This window comes from Aplysia californica, unplaced genomic scaffold, assembly GCF_000002075.1.
Source record: "Aplysia californica isolate F4 #8 unplaced genomic scaffold, AplCal3.0 scaffold00526, whole genome shotgun sequence".
Classification (NCBI taxonomy): Eukaryota; Metazoa; Mollusca; class Gastropoda; order Aplysiida; family Aplysiidae; genus Aplysia; species Aplysia californica.
In genome coordinates, this window is record NW_004797796.1 from 118,055 (window position 1) to 139,029 (window position 20,975).

At 40.4% G+C, this 20,975-nt stretch overlaps 2 protein-coding genes across 4 annotated transcripts in view; one reads left to right on the top strand and one right to left on the bottom strand.

The window, feature by feature from the left end:
- LOC101864706 (E3 ubiquitin-protein ligase UBR4) overlaps positions 1-17,380 on the bottom strand; it is a gene marked incomplete in the record, with an annotated part of 129,570 nt that extends 112,190 nt beyond the window's left edge. The window contains 6 exon segments of the mRNA XM_013086956.2: positions 133-346; positions 905-1,087; positions 1,580-1,712; positions 2,005-2,108; positions 9,171-9,268; positions 17,239-17,380. Of these exon segments, the coding sequence (XP_012942410.2) occupies positions 133-346; positions 905-1,087; positions 1,580-1,712; positions 2,005-2,108; positions 9,171-9,268; positions 17,239-17,363 (857 nt within the window).
- A 1,132-nt stretch (positions 17,381-18,512) lies between these two features.
- LOC101861607 (integrator complex subunit 12) overlaps positions 18,513-20,975 on the top strand; it is a 26,170-nt gene continuing 23,707 nt past the window's right edge. The window contains exon 1 of one of the 3 annotated variants that reach the window (XM_005106322.3): positions 18,513-18,725. In XM_005106322.3, the coding sequence (XP_005106379.1) occupies positions 18,715-18,725 (11 nt within the window). In that variant the 5' untranslated portion in view covers positions 18,513-18,714. Of the gene's footprint in view, positions 18,726-18,844; positions 18,864-20,975 lie in introns of those variants that run through there. The other 2 variants (XM_005106323.3, XM_035971876.1) reach the window with 2 other exon arrangements.

Sequence of the window (20,975 nt, forward strand, 5' to 3'; positions counted from 1 at the left end):
TGCTATTCATGAACAGTTGATCCTTTTTTATACCTCTTCCTCTCCCACCCCCACACACATGAGGTATATGTCTGTTGTCTCTGCAAAACATCACATGGAAAAAAAAAAAGAGTACCATTCTGTTTTTCATACCCATTTCTCATTGTGAGGGCTTGTGACAATGTTCCAGGTAACAGGAAGGCAGTTCCATTCAGGGCATCTTTGTAACGCTGTACATATTTGCTCAGGAAGGTCAACTGAGTACATGCTCCCAGCAAAACTTGTGCTCCATTCATCTTCAGCAGAGAGTCTGTGTTCTTCTGAGCGAAAGCTGTACCCCAGTCCTCTGGACTATCTGTAGTGTGGGCTACAAAACAAGATTTCAAGCCAAAGTGAGTATAAGTCCAAGAATACATTCATTGATGTCAGCACTACGTAAACGGAGTTCTAAATAATTACAGCACTGAATGGAAGAAGACGCGGATAAGATCCCCTAAAGAATAATCCAACCAAAAGGTGTTGTAATTTTGTGGGACTGTAGATTTACATGACAATTTCTGTCATGATCAATAATCCATTCAAAACAAAATACCTTCTGTTCTTTCATTAATGTAAAAACAGCTTTCAAAAGACATGAATCCATCAACCTTTTGAGCTTGTTGTTGTTGTTGTTGTTGTTGTTGTTGTTTTTGTTGTTGTTGTTGTTGATCCGGACCTTTTGAGTTTAATAATGATATTCCGCTTATCGAGAAAGACAAATACATAACTAGCAAGCAGACCAGTTCATCATTCTTTGATAATGTCAATCATGTTTTTTAAAAATAATGTTGAAACACCCCTCTTAATCTGAGCTCAAAACAATTTCAAAATGGGGAGTAAAATAGAATACTTAGGAAAACATACACAAATTTTGATGAAAACTTACATGATATAGAAACTGGTGTTTTGGGTTCCCTCTCAGTCATGTCTGCCATAAGATCTGGTTTCGGTGGTGATGCCAACACAGGTGAAATGTCAGCAAAAACTGATGTCATCTGATCAAAAAGGTCTGTTTGAGTGTCTAGTCTTGTCAGCTTTTCTTTCGTCTTGTCTTTTTCTTGACTTCCATCTGTAGAACAACATTGCCATCATTAAGCATAGAGACAACATAAGCTTAGTCTTCAAACTTACAGCAATAATGGAGAAAAAGGAATTTAAAAAGATAATTGATCTAAAAATTAGCAGGCAAAATTCACGCCAATACATTCTCAAAACAAACTACCTACACACTTGTATCCCCAGTAAAAGCTGTTCAAAATTAACAGTGCATCAATACTTTAAAAATGAAGAGTGCTTCTCACACCATTTATATACGCTTTTATAGACATACCAACTTCCTGACAGTGCCAGAAATTAAAAAATCATTGAAAAGAATATATTCAAATATATTTGAAGTTTTGAAGTAACAACCATATTTCAACAGAATGTTTGTACAACTATAAATGCTTTCCACAGACAATTCAGGTAGCATTTATTAAGGAAAAGTCCAAAGCGTGGAAGCATTTTGTTCACATAAAGTTTTAAGACAATCTTGTAAAAAACACATTGGTCATTGCCTTACCTTTGTCTTGAGTGTCAAGGTCACCAGGAGGAAGCTCTGCTGGTTTAAACAAGCAAGTGAAGGTCACCACATCAGAGCGAGACAAGCAAGATCCCCCTCTGCAGAGTCCGTTGATGAGAATCATCATGTACTTCTGTAATACAGAATATCAAAAAGGTGTTGAATACTTTGAGGCACATCATATCAGGCCAATGCACAGAAAAACACTGAAGAAATACTATATATAATTCCTTTCAGAAAACAAGTTCACAATATGTAAGCTTTTAATCATACAAACAGATAAACCCACCAAAAAAACTTGCCAACAATAGAACAAATTTTCAATAACAAAAAATCTTATCAACCAATTCACAATACATTTCACATATAATAAATTTCTACGGCATCATCTCTACTACTATAATCAAATTAGAAAATATTCTTACTGGAGTAATTGCACAGGCTCTGTTGGGAGTTTCCAATCTGTCCAGAAGAAATGATAGCAGGACTTTGGCAGCTGCTGAACACTGAGCCAAATTTGCTTTCGAAACTGAAACAAAAACACAATATTTATTTCATCAACTGTTTCCAACTTTTTCTTCAGTATTCACCTATGCCCATTTCAATTCTAGCAAAACAAATTAAAGCACATTCACACAGGCTTAAAAATGTTCTCACCAACATCACCCCCTCCCCAGAATTTCTTTACTCTTTTCTTAACTCTTTGTGCCTGGAATTTTTTTTCTACTGACCCTCCCAAAACACTGGAATTAATTTTCTCAGGAGCACCTTTTACAATAGGGTATCTTGTCCAAATTGATTTTGGTGTCATATTTTTTCAGAGAAAGTATATATTTGATACTACTGGAAAGGTAATTGAATAAGTTATCACAAAAGATGGGTTGCATGGTTCTTTCTATTATGTCACTGGAGAAAGGTAAAAGACTACAAACTGTCCACAACAATGCTGCACGTTTAGTTTTACGGGAAAAAAAGCAAGACTCTGCTAAACCTCTTTTACAGACATTGCATTGGCTTCCTGTTTAGAAAAGAATTGTGTTCAAGTTGGCCACCCTATGTCACAAATGTTTGAATGATAATGCGCCATCATATTTATCAAATCTGTTAATACTGTACATTCCAACTCGCAGTTTAAGGTCATCAGCTGACAAAAAAAGAAATTTATTTTACCATCTATGAAACTTAAAACAATGGGTGAAAGGGCATTTGAACACCAAGGCCCCAAGATCTGGAATGTTTTACCAAGTACATTAAGAGAGATTAAAATCTTTTGATTCATAAATGTCAGCTTAAGTCGTTTCTGTTTTTAAATGAATAAGATGAATATTTGGAGTGATTTTCTTTTAGTCACAACACAACGTTTTATGTTACTGTTGTACGTTGTACTGTATTGTAAAGCGCTCAGACTCTGTGAACTTTAATCGGGGTTGCGCGCTATATAAATGTCATTTATTATTTTTATGTCAGAGCAATTATCATGCAATAAAGGGGAGGGGGGGGGGAGATAATAACTGAAAAATAATAAAATTGGCTCGTTCAATGAGCATTATCTAGCTTGCTGTCACCATTACCTATGAAATACAGACTAATACTCAACAGAAATGTTTATATATGTAAATCACCTTTGCAGTAATACCACACACGTGGGTATTCCAGAAAAGATCTTGTTATAAATTTTGGAATAATGAAAGTAAACAAAATACTAGTCAGCCACAACCCAGTCTCCACTGATAGTAGCCTATACCTGCAATCAGCTCCTAATTTTTTTATTTTTTTTTATTTAGTAGAGATTTTACTGTACCTGCAACCACATAAGGTCATATGAGCGCCAAGGGGTGGATGTCAACAGAGAAGTCTTTACAGGGAATCAGGCTTACTCTGCTCACCTCTCTAGCTTCAACAGCACAAAATCTGTTTCGACTTTCAAGGCACCACGGAAATAGCGGGTCACTAGAGTGTGACAAACATACAAAAGAAGTAGAGGAAAATGATAAACTAAGGATTAGGAAAGAAAAAGTAGTAGTTTCCTGTTGTAGATCAGGCACAGTTATGAGGTTGACATTGATGAATCAGCCCATTTACAATTCTACTGTGCATGAACAAGAAATAACCTTGTATGTTATTATGTGTAGTACGTGAGTTCATGAGTGAGAGTTCAGGGGAAAGTCACCAAGCTGTTCAAGTGAATGTACGAATGTCATGTCTCGTCCTGGAAGGCCTTATGTGTGTGTATTTCTCTTCATGCTACAACAGATTTATACTCGCTGTCTTTCCATGCGTCTAATAATTTGCTGAACGAAAGGACATGTATGCTACATTGGTGACCCCGATATGATTTAAGGTAACCTTGTCTAGAGATCTAGATTTAATTTAGCATAACCTAGAATCTAGTAAACGCGATACGTTTCTCACAATCATGGCAATCGAAAGTGTAGCACTTAAACTTCCTACGTTCTAGATTTCTTGTCCTTCCGCGTGGTTCGCACAAACAGAGGCCCAATTTGCTTTGCGTGGGATCACAACTGACGAGACAAAATACTACTACGTCGTAGCGGCGCTTGATGCAGCTACAGCAGCAAGATCCCTATCCATAATTTCCTCACCTCTTTCAAGTAAAAAATACGACACATTCAAGTCTTTCCTTATAGAGGCCTATAGTTTATCAGAGAAAGAAAAAGCAGCAGCCTTATTAAGCATAAAAGAACTGGGCGATAACAGGCCCTCTGAGATGATGGAAAAAATGCTAGCTTTGTTGGGAGAACACAAACTGTGTTTTCTTTTTCGCCATATTTTTTTACAGCTGCAGCCAGAACCTATTAGAGCTCCTCTGGCGAACTCCCACCACAAAACAGATTACCGCGCATTAGCGAAAGAAGCGGATAACCTGTACAACTCCCTTTCGCCAAATTTGAAAGTCTATACAGCGGTACGACCTACCGATTCTGTTTCAGACCTTTCCGAAGCTTATGCTATTTGCTGGTTCCATCGAAAATTTGGATCTAACGCAAGACACTGCAGCAGTCCATGCAAGCACTTTAAGAATTTCCAACACAAAAAGCATCAGGGAAACGGGAGAGCGGGCCAGCAGTAGAAGTAGAAGATCCGACAGTTGGTCCGCAATGTTGCTCAACAACAACTCTTACAACACCGACGACAGATTGTAAAGTAACTCAGCTGTTCGTCACGGACATTAAGTCTAAACAACGTTTCCTGATAGACACAGGTGCCCAAGTCTCTGTGACACCAGCGTCATGGGCTGACAGAACGTCAGGTGCGACAGGTCCACCCTTGCAAGCAGCCAACAGAACAACCATAGCGACCTATGGATCCAAAGTTATTCCTCTTCATTTCGGTGACCGTGTGTTTAAAGCACGTTTGATATCAGCCAATGTTAAGCGACCCTTACTGGGGGCTGATTTCCTCCGGCAGCACAATTTATTAGTTGATGTTCGAGGACGCCGTCTAATTGAGGCAGAAACCTTCTCCCTTATCTCTTGCTTGGTCAGTTCCATTTCTACTGGCCCAGATCTGGCCCTCATAGAACCATCAAGCAATAGATTCCGCAAGATTCTCAACGAGTATCCCGAACTCTTAAAGCCTACTTTTTCCTCAGCCGATGTCAAGTATGGTGTGCAACACTTTATTCCCACCAAAGATCGGCCTGTTTTTGCTCGTGCTCGTCGTCTGGTACCAGACAAACTCGCGTCTGCAAAGAAGGAGTTCCTTGAGATGGAGAGAATGGGCACAATACCGAAATCAAGCAGCCCCTGGGCATCGCCTCTGCATGTTGTGCCTAAAAACGACGGAGGTTCCCGCCCATGTGGAGATTACCGCAAGTTGAACGATGCTACAGTCCCAGATCGTTACCCCATACCCCATATTCAGGACTTTTCTGCTCGTCTAACTGGTAAGACCATTTTCTCTAAAATTGATCTTGTTCGAGGATATCATCAGATCTCCATGGCGCCCAAGGACGTACCTAAAACGGCAGTGATCACACCCTTTGGTTTGTGGGAATTTTTTAGAATGCCATTCGGGTTAAAAAATGCAGCACAAACATTTCAGCAACTGATGGATACAGTGCTTCAGGACCTAGATTGTGCATTTGTATATCTGAATGATATCCTAGTTGCTAGTTCATCAGCCCAGTCTCACGTCGACGACCTCAACGCAGTTTTTCAGCGGTTGCGACACCATGGATTGGTGATTAAACTGGAAAAATGTCTTTTTGGCGTTACATCACTTGATTTTTTAGGACATCGGGTTTCTGCGTCAGGTTCATCACCTATGAACTCTAGGGTTGACGCCGTTAAGGAGTTTCCTAAGCCAAATACAGGCAAAGCGCTGCAGGAGTTTCTGGGTGTACTGAATCTTTACCATCGTTTCATTCCCAACATCGCTGCGATTTTGCATCCACTTTACCACGCTCTGAAAACAGAGAAGCCTTGTCAAGCTGTAAGTTGGACCAATGAAATGAACCAGGCATTCCTCTTGGGTAAACAAGCCTTGGCAAACGCATCTATTCTGGTTCATCCGTGCGCAGACTGCCCAATCGCTATCCCTTGTGATGCATCTGATGTGGCAGTCGGTACTGTCCTCGAGCAATACAAGAATGATCGTTGGGAGCCTCTCGCCTTTTTCAGCCGGCAACTACGTTAGCCGGAAATGAAATACAGCACCTTTGATAGAGAGCTTTTAGGTGTACACCTTGCAACATGCCATTTCCGGTACATGGTGGAAGGTAGGCAATTTATTATCTACACCGATCACAAACCATTGGTCTCTGCAATGTCAAAAACTACAGAATTGTGGTCAACCCGGCAGCAAAGACAGCTATCTGCTATCTCGGAATTCAGCACTGACATCAGGTACATATCCGGGAAGACAAACATTGTTGCGGATTATCTCTCACGTGCTGTGATCACAACTAATGCAGTCTCACTCGGCATAGATTTTGCAGCCTTAGCAGCAGCTCAGCAGTCGAGTACAGCTGATATACAGGCGTACACTTCAGCTTTCACAAGCATAAAAGTCATTAAAACGAAGTTGAGCGACGAAGGTCCCGAAGTCCTTTGTGACATTTCAACTGGCAAAGCTCGGCCCATTGTGCCTCCAGAGTTCAGACGCCAGGTGTTTGAGTCTGCACACAAACTTTCACACCTAAGCGTTAAGGCTACAGTCAAGATCATCTCTGAAAAGTTTGTGTGGCATGGCCTATGACGTCAGGTCAGCAGTTGGGTGAAACAGCGTCACGAATGCCAGACGTCGAAAATCCAGAAACACACCCGTGCTCCCCTAGAGACATTTAGAGTACCCGACAAGCGGTTTTCACACATCAATATTGATATAGTGGGTCCACTTCCTCAGTCCTGTGGTCAACAGTATCTGACCGTTCCCGGCGATTTTTTACCCTCTGAAGCACCTACCTGGTCAGCAACAGATTTTCTGACAACTTTTCGAGCTAAAGCACAGTTCACAAGGCCTAGACCGGCTATCCACCACAGTGACCCAGTCACATTCTTCCCACCATCTTTGTTAACAGCAAAGTATGTTTACATCCGCACAGATACCGTGAAAGGCTCACTTCAAAGACCATACACAGGTCCTTACATGGTTCTCGTCCCGGGAGAAAAGACCTTCCTTCTGGACATCGGAGGCCGCACGGAACGCATCTCAGTAGATCGCCTCAAGCCTGCACAGGTAGACCTTACCCAACCAGTCCATCTACAGCAACCAGCACGACGCGGCCGTCCTCCGGTGTTACGGGAACCAAAGCCTACCGTTAGGAACACCGATGGGTGAGAGCAATATACTGAGACTGTTCACCACCCACAACTCACGTCACGTGCTGGATGTCAAGTGCGTCCACCCACAGGCTACCAATGATCCCATGAGACGTCTGTGCTGGGGGGAGGTATGTGGCGACTAACCTTGTGTGTTGTTATGTGTAGTACATGAGTTCATGAGTGAGAGTTCAGGTAAAAGTCGCCAAGCTGTTCGAGTGAATATACGAATGTCATGTCTCGTCCTGGAAGGCCTTATGTGTGTGTATTTCTCTTCATATAAGCTACAACAGAATTATACTCGCTGCCTTTCCATGCGTTCTAATAATTTGCTGAACGAAAGGACATGTATGCTACAATCCCCCCTTCAGGAATGGCCCAAAGACACTTCAGTCAGGGGCACCGCCCAGGGGGGTGCTCCTAATTCTACCCTTGTCATGAATCTAGTACAGATGTAAAAGCAAGAACTGCCAAGGCAATGTCAGCATTCATCCAATTATAAAATATCTGGAAAGCAAGCAACATCTCACTGCCCACCAAGATTCGACTCTAATTCCAATGTCAAGTCTGTGCTCCTCTACGGCTGCGAAACTTGGAAGACAACAAAGACAGTGATGAATTAAGTCCTGACTTTCATCAACAGATGAATGAGGAGTATCCGAAGAATTAAGAGGCAGGATAGAATAAGAAATGAAGAGCTGTGGGAAAGGACAGGACAGAAGGATATAGAAGTAGAAATAGGACTAAGAAAGTGGCGATGGATGGGACACACCCTCAGAAAGCACAAAAGAAACATCACAAGACAGTGGCTGCAGTGGAACTCACAGGGAGCACGAGGTAGGGGTAGGCCATGGGAAACATGGAGGAGATGTGTGGAAAGGGATATGAGAGATGAAGCTCACTTAAAACTAGCAGGGAAGGATGGCCCAGGACAGAGATAAATGTAAATGAAAGGCCTATACCCAGCCAGGGGTGAAAGGCAATGATGATGATGAATGATTCTAGAACTAGCAGTTGTACCGGTACCAGGTTTGTTGACATTGCTAGTACCAGATCTAGATTTCGGGGGCAGGTTATAACTGATGCACGATTCACCAACTACCCCAGATAGAGTACAACGCCTGCTGTTTCATCACCGTTGTCAGTATTGTCACTGCTATTCTCATTAAGTTGGAAATTACTATTGAAAGTCTAAGTTAGTGAGGCTGACAATGCAGTCATAATAAAAAAAGCTTATATCAGTCACGTCGACCAACGAAAAGCTTTATGGGGCTTTCGTTTTGCTTGAACCGTTGCCCCAAGCCATTGATGGCATTGTAAACAAACGGGTTTGCTTTATTCGATTGACCCTTCAAACCAAAAAAAAATCGAAAAATTCTCTTTAAAAAGCTGACAAATAACAAAACTAGCTGTGAAGCTTTCCATCTTGACACAAATACATTCACAGGTCGCAAAATATTGCAGAAATTAGCAGTAGGAACCCTTTAATAAAACCGTACGAGAAATGACAACTGAGTCATTCCTGTGCGGAAACCGCATTTGGCCAGGGGAGCGAAGGGCGGGAAGAGTTAAAGATACAAAATGAACGGGAAAACAAGATTTATAAACAAACATTAACATAAATAAACAACTATAGTACAAACCATAATGGATCACCATGCTCGAAACCAACATCTATGTTTAAAAATGTAAAAACTTAGTTGGTCCCCAAAATTGAAAACATGATAAGTACCACTATCTAATGTTAAAAACACATGACATTCAAATCATTAAGTCGAATATTTGAGAAAATAAATAACTAGACTTACGTGAATCCGAAACTGAACAGAGAGCATTTGTTGCCAGTGCAACAAACAAGGAGTAGAACGCTTCATGCTCTTCATCGTGGCTCAAAATTTCTTCCTCTCTGTTACAGGGAAAAATAAAAAATGAAAAATGCAATTGAGTTCCTATGTTTTAAAGTTAAAGGTGGCACAACTGCTTGATGGTCATTGAGAGGCACTTCCTTTATGTACAAATTTCATTTTCATCAAAATTGTTACCACCATATATTTATCACAAGAGCTTGTTCTCTGTATTGGTTGAATAAACAATACATTTAGTTTGAGGCTGAGTTAGCGGAATACTAGAAAGCAACTATGAGCAGGCTTGGAAGCTCTCTTGTCACTAAAATGACTGACCATGGCCACATTGAACAGGGATCACAGAGGATGGAAAAATGCCAAGGTGCCACAGATCAGTAGCAGTGAGTAGCACAGGTGACCACTAAAGCAGGTTCCACTGTATTTTTAACTTTACTCATTTTGCTTGGATCTTCCACTCAAATCTCCTCAATGTTTTTCTGTCTGCGTTATTATAATTCTAACATTCTCTCCCACGCACGTGCAACACTTTTCAGATATTTAGGGTTCTTGACGCGTAACAAATCACCAAAATTATTAGCCTAAATGATGGTTTCTTGTGTTGTGTAGGGCAGGATGTCAGACCTTAACATTGAAAAAGCGTATTTTTTTCTCTTTACTACTACGTCTACAAGAAGCACAGTGTGAAAGCCCTGCAGAAAAATTCTAGGCTATATTCTGAAAAGCCGTAACAAGGACAACGCTTTACAACAGTTGTAACTCTCTAAAATTAAAGTGATGTAAATTAATTTAAGACGAGGTTGAACATTATATAATCAGCTTGAGACTGAGGAGACTGTTTCAAACCACTCTACTCCTGTAGCCTATGGCCTACACTTCACACAGCAAAGAGTGAGACAATTCACCTATAACTTTTCAAGTTAATCTAGACGTCACTAGAATTAAAAAGATCTATCTAGTCGTAACTTGTCGTAACAGACCTTGACTTAAGTAACTTAAAAGCTAGTCTACAATCAGAGAGACTATTCCTCCAGACTCAGGTTTCAGATTCTAGATCTAGTTCTGGATTCCAGATCTTTCTTGGGTAGGCCTACACAGAACACAAAAACACAGGCGGTTAAACGTAGAATGATGCACCTGCCTGATTGGCGGCTTATTTTAGTAATATGATGTCATCACATCTTGGGATACCAGAAGACTATTTTTAGAAGGCCATGGAGATATAAAAGATCGGGTAGTAGAGAATCTTTGGAGATACCGTATGGAACGACATCATGGGACGGTGGCTTGACGTATTATCCGTATCGATGTATTTTGCACTGTAAAATTTCACACTTGCGGTTGACTGCAGCCCATCAGCCATGCTATACTGATTGGTTACAAGGTTTACGATATGTCAATAACATTTCGGAACTCCGGTACTGATGCTTGAAATTGAAGCACGGTAAACGCAAAGACAACAAAGAGCGCGAAAATTGCTGTAAAGACGCCGGAAGATTAACCCCACCCCCTCCCCCGGTACGATAATATAAACAATACATAGAAGAAATACGCAGCAGCATCATCAGAGGACCGCATCATAATCATATCAATATCACTTTATCAGTATGCCTAGAAAAACATCGCACCAAAGCGTCATGTCAGATGTCATCAAAGGTTCTCTACATGATCTTTGGTGCCATTCGGATGGCTATATTTAGATGTAGGCCTGGTCACGTGATCGGAGGGGTATTCCAGTCTAACGTCACACAAGATGACAGCCTAGATTTTAGTACACTGGACTGGATCTGATATACATTATATTATAATCAATATCAAGCTTCCAAGCCTAACTCTAGTCTAAACTAAGAAATTTAACAAACTCAAGACTAAATGGGAGTCAGAAAAAGAGTATGTAATGAATGCGAGTTGCTATAGTAATTTAATTTATATAAGGCTGTGTATGGCCTTCCTTTGGAAACATGCCAGCTTGTCACAGGCCCAGTTTGTCACAGGCCTCGACTGTGCCCTACATGATCATGATGGAAGATAAGCCTATCACTGACACTCTCAAAAAGAGTAAAGTAATGATCCATTCATTGTAAGATTGAATTTTATTTTTCAATTGTTTTAACGAAAGAGCATTCATTGTTGAAATTTTACAGAGTAAATTAAATTTGCTGCGACTCGATTACAAAAAAAGGCAAAAATATTGACCAACACAAGCCTGAGCTGAACTGACATTTTAGAAGAACTATCAGTATTTTTTTAAGCCCTCCCGTTTCGCGTCAAACCCACTACCGAAGTCAGCTCCATCACCACTTTAGTGCCGTCGGACGAATGTTAGATCTACATCAGTTTTTTAAGTTAAAGCTAGGTTTTTGGCTTTTTTTTTTGTTGATAGTGCACACTTTTGTAGTTATTAGGGGGGTTTCAGGAGGTCTCCCCCTGACGAGCGAGTACGTAATAGCTGTGTAGTAGGGCGGGCAGGGTGGTTCAGAGACATGCCGTTAAACGTAGAAAAGACGCATCTTTCTGATTGGCTGCTAATTTTAGTACTGTGATGTCATCACTTCCTGGGATACCCACATGGAACGACGTGTTTTCGATAATATTTCGGATTTCCTAGATCTAGATCTAGACAGTTGGCCTACTTGGACATGATGGAAGACCGCACGAAAATTGCTGTAAAGACGCAGGAGGATTAGATCTATCTAAATCTAGATCTAGATTAGATCTACCACCCCCCCCCTCACCCCCTCATGCATTTTTAAATATTTTAATCACAAATATATATTTTTTTAAATACCAACTTCAAAGCAACTCAACAAATTAGGCCTATAATTTATGGGACTGTTGGTCGGTCCGGAGGAGGAGAAGAGAAAAAAAAAAACTTTCCGGGATCGGGATCGAACCGCTCCAAAAATCATAACACGACTTCAAACGCAGACGCGCTATCTATTCAGCCATCAAAACTTCAGAGAGAAAGGTGTAGATTAAGCATCATATACATAGACACTTCCATCTTTGGTGCCGTGCGGTTGGCTATACTTAGATGTAGTCACGTGATCGGAGGGGTATACTGGTTTGACGTCCAACAAGATGGGCGCCTTACCTAAAAAGAGTTTGCGTCTTTCTACGTTTAATCGCATGTGGTTCAGGGGGGGGCCTTCCCCCTGAAATAACGTGCCGTAACATCTAAACTAACCATTTGCGACATTTTTCAATGTCAAAATAGTTTTCAGGGCCCTAAAAAACCCCTAATAAGCTACAAAATAATACCCTTTCTGAGACGGGAGCGTTTCTATACTATAAATTTACCGACCTATCTTTACATTGGAAATGGCTATTCTCACCCGGGGTGAGAATAAAAATACGATCGACCTCTCACCCCGGGTGAGACTTGCCACCGTAGACTATTCTCACCCGGTGTGAAACAAGACCTGTTTTTCCTCATTTCGGAATACTATCTATCGGTGTGGATGATCAAAAGGATAAAAGCAAAGAAAAAATTACGTTATAGCACAAAAGTAAGCTAATTTGATTGTGTACAAAGATGCTAGATTTCGTTCACCGTTTTAGCCTAGATCTAGGCCAACCAATTTTGCGTTCACCCTGAACACAGAATTCTACTTTATGATAATAGAAAAATTGTAGAATTCTGTGCCGTGAACAAACATTCCATTACTACTGTTAGCCTAAAAATAAAAGCTTACATTTTTCTCTGGGCAGTGGAGAGAGAGAAAGAGAGAGAGAGAGGAGTAGCGCGAGAACTTCCGGGCAAAGCAAAATGGCGACCCGCGTAGTTCGGCTCGATTCGGAAAGTTAAATAGCGATAGCATCTTTGTAGACAACCAAATTAATTTAGATTTGTTTTTTAACATAATTTTTTAACTTTGTTTTGGTCAATTTGATCGTCCACACCGATAGACAGTATTCAGAAAGAGACAGAGAGAGAGGGGAGGGGTAGATCTTGCGAGAATTTCCGGGCAAAACAAAATGGCGACCCGCGTAGTTCTGCTCGATTCGAAAAGTGAAATAGCCATAGCATCTTTGAAGACGATCAAGTAGCTTACTTTTGTGCTGCTATAACGTAATTTTTTCTTGGCTTTTATCAATTTGATCGTCCACACCGATAGACAGTATTCCAAAATGAAGAAAAACAGGTCTTGTTTCACACCGGGTGAGAATAGCCTACGCTGGCAAGTCTCACCCGGGGTGAGAGGTAGATCGTATTTTTATTCTCACCCCGCATGAGAATAGCCACTTCCTAAACACAAACAAAATTTGAAGGAGGAGAATAAAGAACTTAACCTTCATCCTGCGGGAGCCAGGTTTATGTCGCCCGATAAGCCTATTTCGGCACCTCGCCTACGTTCTGGTCCCGAATCAGTGTAGCCCCTGGCTCAGCATATGCGCGGCGCGCATCCTCTTACGTGTCATTCGGGTCCCGAGTCGGATCCCCATTCACGCAGGTCAAGTATGTGTGCGTCAGTCTGCTTGAGTTTGTGTGCATTTGTGGCCTTCTTCTAGAACCGCCTGTGTTGGTTCATAATCGAGGCATACGTCTCAGTCAAAACATGCCAAGTTGGTAGCTCCAGATGTTCGTTCAATGAAATTATAGAAGAAATTGACCCACTTAGACGTGAGAAGCTCGAAAGGATAGTCAGGATACAAGATTTCCATTTTTCTATACGAGCCATTGCCAAAACGTGGGAAAAAACACACACATCTTACATTAGTGTGCATAAAATGTGATGCATTAGTATTTATTCCTCCAAAACGTATACACACGTCAAATATAGGATGTAGAACCTGCATTAGCAGTTTCAGACCCCATGTCAGCTTTATAATCTTGAGTTTGTAAATTTTGTGCCAAAAATGTTCGTTTTTAGTGATTCCTGGAGTGTCATTTTGAGCACACCAATGCAAACTTCCAAGAATGTCCAAAATTTAGTATTTTTGGGTGGGTTTTTTTTACGTGTGCTTTGTTCCTATGCTATTTGTCATTGAGAAAGGTTAACTTGCTCAAGAAATCGGTTTATTTGTTTGCAAATAGATGAACAATTCCGATTACTTGTGCGTCTGTCGTGTCGTCACGGACCAGGTGTTTCAGAAAACACCATTATTTTTCAGTAGAATCACCGTAGCTGGTTAAATCTTTTTGCCTATCGTCATTTATTCAATACTTCCAAAGCCGCCATGCGCGAAAGGAACATCGGGTTCCTAGATCTAGGATTTCGGTCGGCTGTTTAACATTCGCCGTTATTGTCGTCAATTTGCGACGTGCCGGAAGTCCGAATTTCGCCCACTTTTGTTTTGAATGGGTCATCAACAGTGCCCGGATATAATTGTTTTCTTGAGTGACTTCCCCTTACCCGCTTCCCCAGAACAACGGAAGCAACGGCGGAAACAGAAAAACGAAAGTAGTCATTGCCTTCAGCGTCCGGTGACGTACAAGAATTTTGCGTTGAATGTGACGTACTGGGCTGTTTTGCGTGTTTTTAGGCTATTCTGTTGAATATTTTAGTGAAATTGCGGTGTTTACACTGGATTCCTGGAACAAGAGTGTGATGTGTGAACAAACTTCGAGAGATGGATCATTTCTGTGGTTATAGATTTAGCTTTTGTGCTCAGTGATGACGTTTGGGGTGTCGTCATGCAGCCGTACAAGACTGACTGACGCACTAGAAATTACATTGTCCTAAGAGCAAACATTTTTAAAGTAATGTGTGCTCTCTTTACTCAAACAAATAAACAAACATGTCCTTGTTTACCTGTCTAACTCAAAAATACACATTTGTTCTTTGTTGGTATGATATATACCTTTTTCCAATACATTGTGTCATCACTGTTATGTACAAGTAATATTTGTCATCATTGCTAATATCAATAAGTTTTCAACATATATTTCATACATGCAAGATTCATTTAGAAGCAAAATACGCCTTTAATGATCTGTGTATCTCTTGTTGCAAATTTGTTCTTTGTAGGCATGATTTTACCTTTTCCCAGTATGTTTTGTCATCACTGTTAAGTACGAGTACTGTTTGTCATAATTAGCAACATAATTGTTATCGTCCACTGTCTTTGATATGACCTGATATCTGTTTCAAAGCAAAAGAAACCTCTCCTGGGTTTTTTTTAATTCTTAAAGTGCGCTTTTCTCTCTGGAGGCAAGACTTTTGTCTTTTCCTGTACATTGTGTCATCATTGTTATGTACAAGTCATGTTTGTCATCACTGTTATGTACAGGTCAGCTCAATTAATTTTGTGCTTTTGCCTCATATTAGTTTAAAAATTGTTTTACACATGTGTCTTTCTGGTACTGAGGCTTTGATAACTGTATTTGTACAGCCTTTCACTATTGTGATGTGTTGTCAATGATAATGTCCAATGTGTATCCTTTCTTGTACATAACAATGATGACATGTTCTGTGCACTGCGTCATTATATTACAAAGCTTGTCATTCATATTACCATTATGAATGGAGTTCATAGTGTACAAAGTCTCTGTTTACTAAACAAATGGAATTTAAAGTCCATAATTTGCCTTGCTGCTTATCTGTAATTGTCATCACTGTTACATACAAGAAATACAGTGGTTGCCAAACCAATAGACCCATGTCTCCAAAACCGCACATCTCCTTGCTCTGATACTCTAGGAATATGAGCACTAAATGTCAATCTGTGACTGACAGAAAAGAGAGTCAAATTGGTAAGAAAAATTTTTTTGCACCACTGAGTCTCAAGAGAGTCTCACATTTTGGCAATTGCTCATACAAAATATTTCAAATGAGCTTGATTTTGTATGAAATGATACTAGATCTACCTGATAAAAGATAAAAAATAAGCTTGTTTGATAGTTTTGAATACCATTGTGCAGGTACAAAGAACAATTTGAGGGTAAAACATTAGGAAATCGACCTAAATTATCCCCTTTCGAACCTCAGGTCATTCATAACAACAAGAGCGTCCAGAAAGGTTATTCGAATGGGCGTAACTACTCGTAATGTCTTATCAGTATCAGCTTGTGAGAGGGGGTTATTCATGTGTTTGTAACACTCTATAAATATAGAAAGCTATGAAAGATAGAGCGTTATTTTCATCATCGGTTAACACACTCCCACGGTATCCGGTATTCATGGCGAAAATACACGTTTCCCGGCGCGCGCGCGCGCTGTACACCAACAGTACACACTGAGTGACCCCGGCGGCCTGCCTGGCACGTCCGACGTAATCGGTTGCTGATAAGATATACGCATCTGGGCACAGACACAGGGGAAGGACTTCCTTAACGAGCGACCACCCCAACAAACACAATAAAGAAGAGACCTAGATCTAGATCTAACCTTCACCCCAACCCTGACCCACCTCCTACCCTTACCTCTACCCCTACCCTAACTTTACACTTACCCCCAAACCTCGGTGCTTTTTCGGTAGTTCCCACCCCCCTTATTTGAGCCTGACCTACATCTAGATCTACATCTAGATCTATACGTTTGATTCGCGGTGAGCTAAGATATCAAACCTAACAACTGCAAAACATTATTAAATTATGGTAAAATTCAGGGGGGCATGAAACCCCCCTTCCTATTTTTATTAGGTCAGGGGGGCAAGCCCCCTACTCTTGTGGCCCAAACTCGTGAATAAAATTGCGGGGTGGGAACTACCGAAAAAGCGCCCAAACCTCTACCTCTACCCCTTCCCCTACTCTGTCTCATAGTGGTCGCTGGTTACGGAAGTCCTCCCGACGCAGGATAAGAGTTAAGTTACAATTACAGTGTTGATTAAAGTGCTGTAATTATGACTGTCATCAATAATCAAATACTTAAATGAAATTGTGACAAACTGAGCCTGTGACGAACATTTTCATACTTTCAATTAAAATAAGAAGTTCAAGGTAAGGACAAGTCCAAGTCCAAGGCAAGGATCGAAATCGAGCACGGATGTCGGTAACAAAAAAACAAAACTCTACAAATGACCTGGAGCAGCTAGATCTAGATCTAGATCTATGCTGTCAAAACCAACAAACCTATCTATTATCAGCCTTGTGAATTCTGGTAAGTCATTTTTTGTGAAACTGGGGTAGGAAGTGGTCAATAACGTCTTGACTGCTGCCCATGACAGTTTCCCATCAGATGACGACGCCATTTTCATTACAAATACTTTTTGTATATTTTTGGTCTCTGTCACTTTGTTCTGTGTACGGAACCAGTAGGATTGTCCGTACAATATGCTGGATCGGTGACAACAACCAAGATCGTACCAAAAAAAGATCTGTAGTTGATTATTTCTTAAAAGTACATCATCATAACCTTCTTATTTCACATGGAGTGGTTTACGTCTTAAAGCAAACCGCTTCAGTTTTAAACAAAAAGAAAACACTTTGCATCCGCCATCTTCACCAAGAGTCATAAGTAGGCCTACAGTAGATTATATTTGGTCGGTGGCTTCACAACAGTAAATTATATTATATGTTTTGATTCTACAAGTTATCAAAAGAAAATAGCCTTAACACCACCACTTGCTTTTATGTACTACAATATTATTGTTATTGCAATTACTACTATATTGGCCTACTACTTCTACTTCTATTACAAACTAACTACCATACTACTACTACTACTACTACTACTACTACTACTACTACTACTACTACTACTACAAGTAAATCTGTTGCTGCCTTCTAGCTGGCTACTTCTACTAATGTTTCTACTCTCATCGCCACTTTCTGAGCTGTCCATGATATTGCAATGATTCCCCAAAATAATAATACTATAATGATGATGGTCATGGGGTAAATATTGGTTGCATGTTTTACACACATAATGAATAAAACTGTTTCTCCCAAGAGACTGCTGGATTAACTGTTGACCTGGGTGGGGGGGGGGGGGGTTCTATTCATTTTCTAGAAAGACGATATACTTTCATCTACTAATAATAGTGTGTATTTTGACAATTTGAGAACTAAACACTTATTTGTTATGATATTTATTTATTTTTTAAAAATTATTTAATATTTATTCATTCATTAATTTATTAAGATCTGGTTACACAAAAAATGGCAAAATGTTGAGCTTCTTTGAGAGCATAAGAGGAGTAATTTTTATTTTTACAATAATTTTCTACAATGACGACAACAAGCTGTTGCATCTTCGGGTGCCATGGATATATATAAACCACTACTCTTTATTCACGTCGGGGGCTTATTTTAAAACTTGTCAAGACAGTTACATACTTTTAGACTTTCACAGGACGGAACACGGTTGTGCCGGTTAACAAAAATTCTGTTTGATTAACCTCCCTTGCCATGGTAGCCTACAATGACAGACAATCGCTTGGCGCATTGGCTAAGGCTAATCACACACACACTCAGCCACTGACGACACTCGATTCTTGACAATCTGAGGCTTCAACTTCTATTTTCTCTCAAATCCCGACATTCAACTTTATCGTCTCACGGCTAGATCTACAGTCTACAGTTCTGTTTGACACTTGATTCGTACGAATGACTTCCAGGTTTTTATTCTGATTGTTTTCTATGTTTTTTGGAAGAGGCTTGATCTAGCCGTACTTAATGACGGCTAGACTAGCCGTACTTATTCTCTTAATATGATGGCTAGACTGACCATTTACAAAAAATAGGCCTACTGAATTGTAAATATATTCATTTTTAGTGTACAGTACCTAAAGTATTTGTATTTGAGATGAAACCAGGTGCCTTAATGACAGTGCATGTATTTTAAACCTCCTGTTTTCTAATGTTAATAGGGCCTCAGATAAGTACGGCTAGACTTCTTGTCTAGCCGTACTTAAGTACGGGTAGACAGCCAGGCTAGCCGTACTTAAGGACGGCTAGACTGTCAGGCTAGCCGTACTTAATATTGATGGCTGAATTGTAAATGAAATTTTTAGTTTGCAATGCCTAAAGTATTTGTATTTCAGACAAAATCAAAGGTGCCTTACTGACTTGCATGTATTTGAACCTGAATAATTATAGATAGAATCTAGATCTATCTAGATCTAATATGAGACCTGTGTACTTAACAGGCTTGAGTCGATAGGGCCAAACCTAGATCTAAGTACGGCTAGACTCTCAGTCTAGCCGTACTTAAGTACGGGTAGCCACTTCGATGTTTTTTTAGGCCTTACTTAGCCTCCTAAACTGAAGTCTGGTCTTTCTAATAATAAAGGTAGATCTAGTGTCAATTGCCACCGAGTGACGCGGTGTGGCAATTGACAAAAATTGACATTTTTGTCAATTGCCACCAAGTAAATTGGAGCTCTTTTGCGTTGGTGGGTAGATCTAGCTTATTGTGCTCGAGTGCTCGGTGTTGTGCATTCGCCTCTCTGTCCCTGTGTGTGTGTGAGTACTGTGAGTGTGTGTGTCTTTTCCTGACCCCCGTCCCCCGATTTATGTTCCCCGATATAACGTGAATTTCTGTTTGAGTTTGTGTGCGTTTGTCACCTTCTACTTCTAAATCTAGAATTGCCTGTGTTGGTTCTACACCAAAGAGTAGGCTAAGGCTAGCCTAGATCTGGGCCTACGTCTCATTGAAAACACGCAAAGTTGGTACCGTAGCTCTAGACTAGATGCTCATCCAATGAAATTAGTTGAGAACAAATTAATTGACCCTTTAGACACATATTATGTATAATGCTAAAGACTAGATAGTGTTGTTTTCAGACTTGACACCGCTTCACTCTGTGGCAATTGACGCTACCAATAATAAAACACAGTTTCCTACAGTCAACCCCCCCCCCAGGCAGTGTTACTGACTGAAGTTTCTTTAGGCCATTCCCAAAGGGGAGACATTAGTTAACCATGTTCTTATGCACAGTAGAATTGTAATTGACCAATTGTAAATGGGCTGATTCATCAATCGGCAATGACAATGTCATGCTCATAAAAGTGTCATAACTGTGCCTGAACTGCAACAGCGAACTGCTGCTTTTTCTTTCCTACTATTAAGGAAGTTGTTAGGCGCTCGTATGCCCGCCTAACATAACACTGAATTGTTAGGGGCACGTATTTTCAAAATCAAGGTTCGTTCGGCATTCCCCGATTCATTTTACCAGCATGTTTTTGAGAAGGTACCAACAGATTTGCTAGATTTTATATCTAATATCTAGATCTAGTGAAAATATGATACAACGTTAAGATCCAGACTGTTGAAATCAGCATCTGATGTGGACATTGAGGACAGTGATGTAGATCTACATATAAATTATATTTTGGACTGCTTCACTCGTTCCATCCCGTGAGATGAAGGAAAACGAGGCGCGCTTAGAATCTACAGAATTTTAGTCGGGACCTGCGAAAATTAGATACGATAGATCTAACATGGGAAACAAAAGGTGAGAGATGGGACGCAGAAGGTGGCATTCGGAAGATGGGACTGGTCATCTGTGTGGTGTAATGTGTACAATGATGATTGTACAGTGGGATCCTGTTATAACGAGAGGGAGGGGACCGGTGCGAAATGTCCGTTATAGCAGGATTCTCGTTATTAGGGATCCAGTAATAAATTCATGGGAAATAGTCAAGTAGGCCTAATCTATGAGTTTGATGTTCTGTTTATTCCTTTTTGTATTTCCCCTGATGATGATTTTGTTCAACATGATCTCTAGGTCTTACTTGATCAAAAATCGAATCAGGTTTCTTTCTCTAGCACTCTAGCACTAGCAATGTTGACAAATCGGCTTTGACGATCAGAAAGAAGGGGCTCTGGCTCTAGGCTAACTTGCCAGCTGTGTTGTTCCCCACCC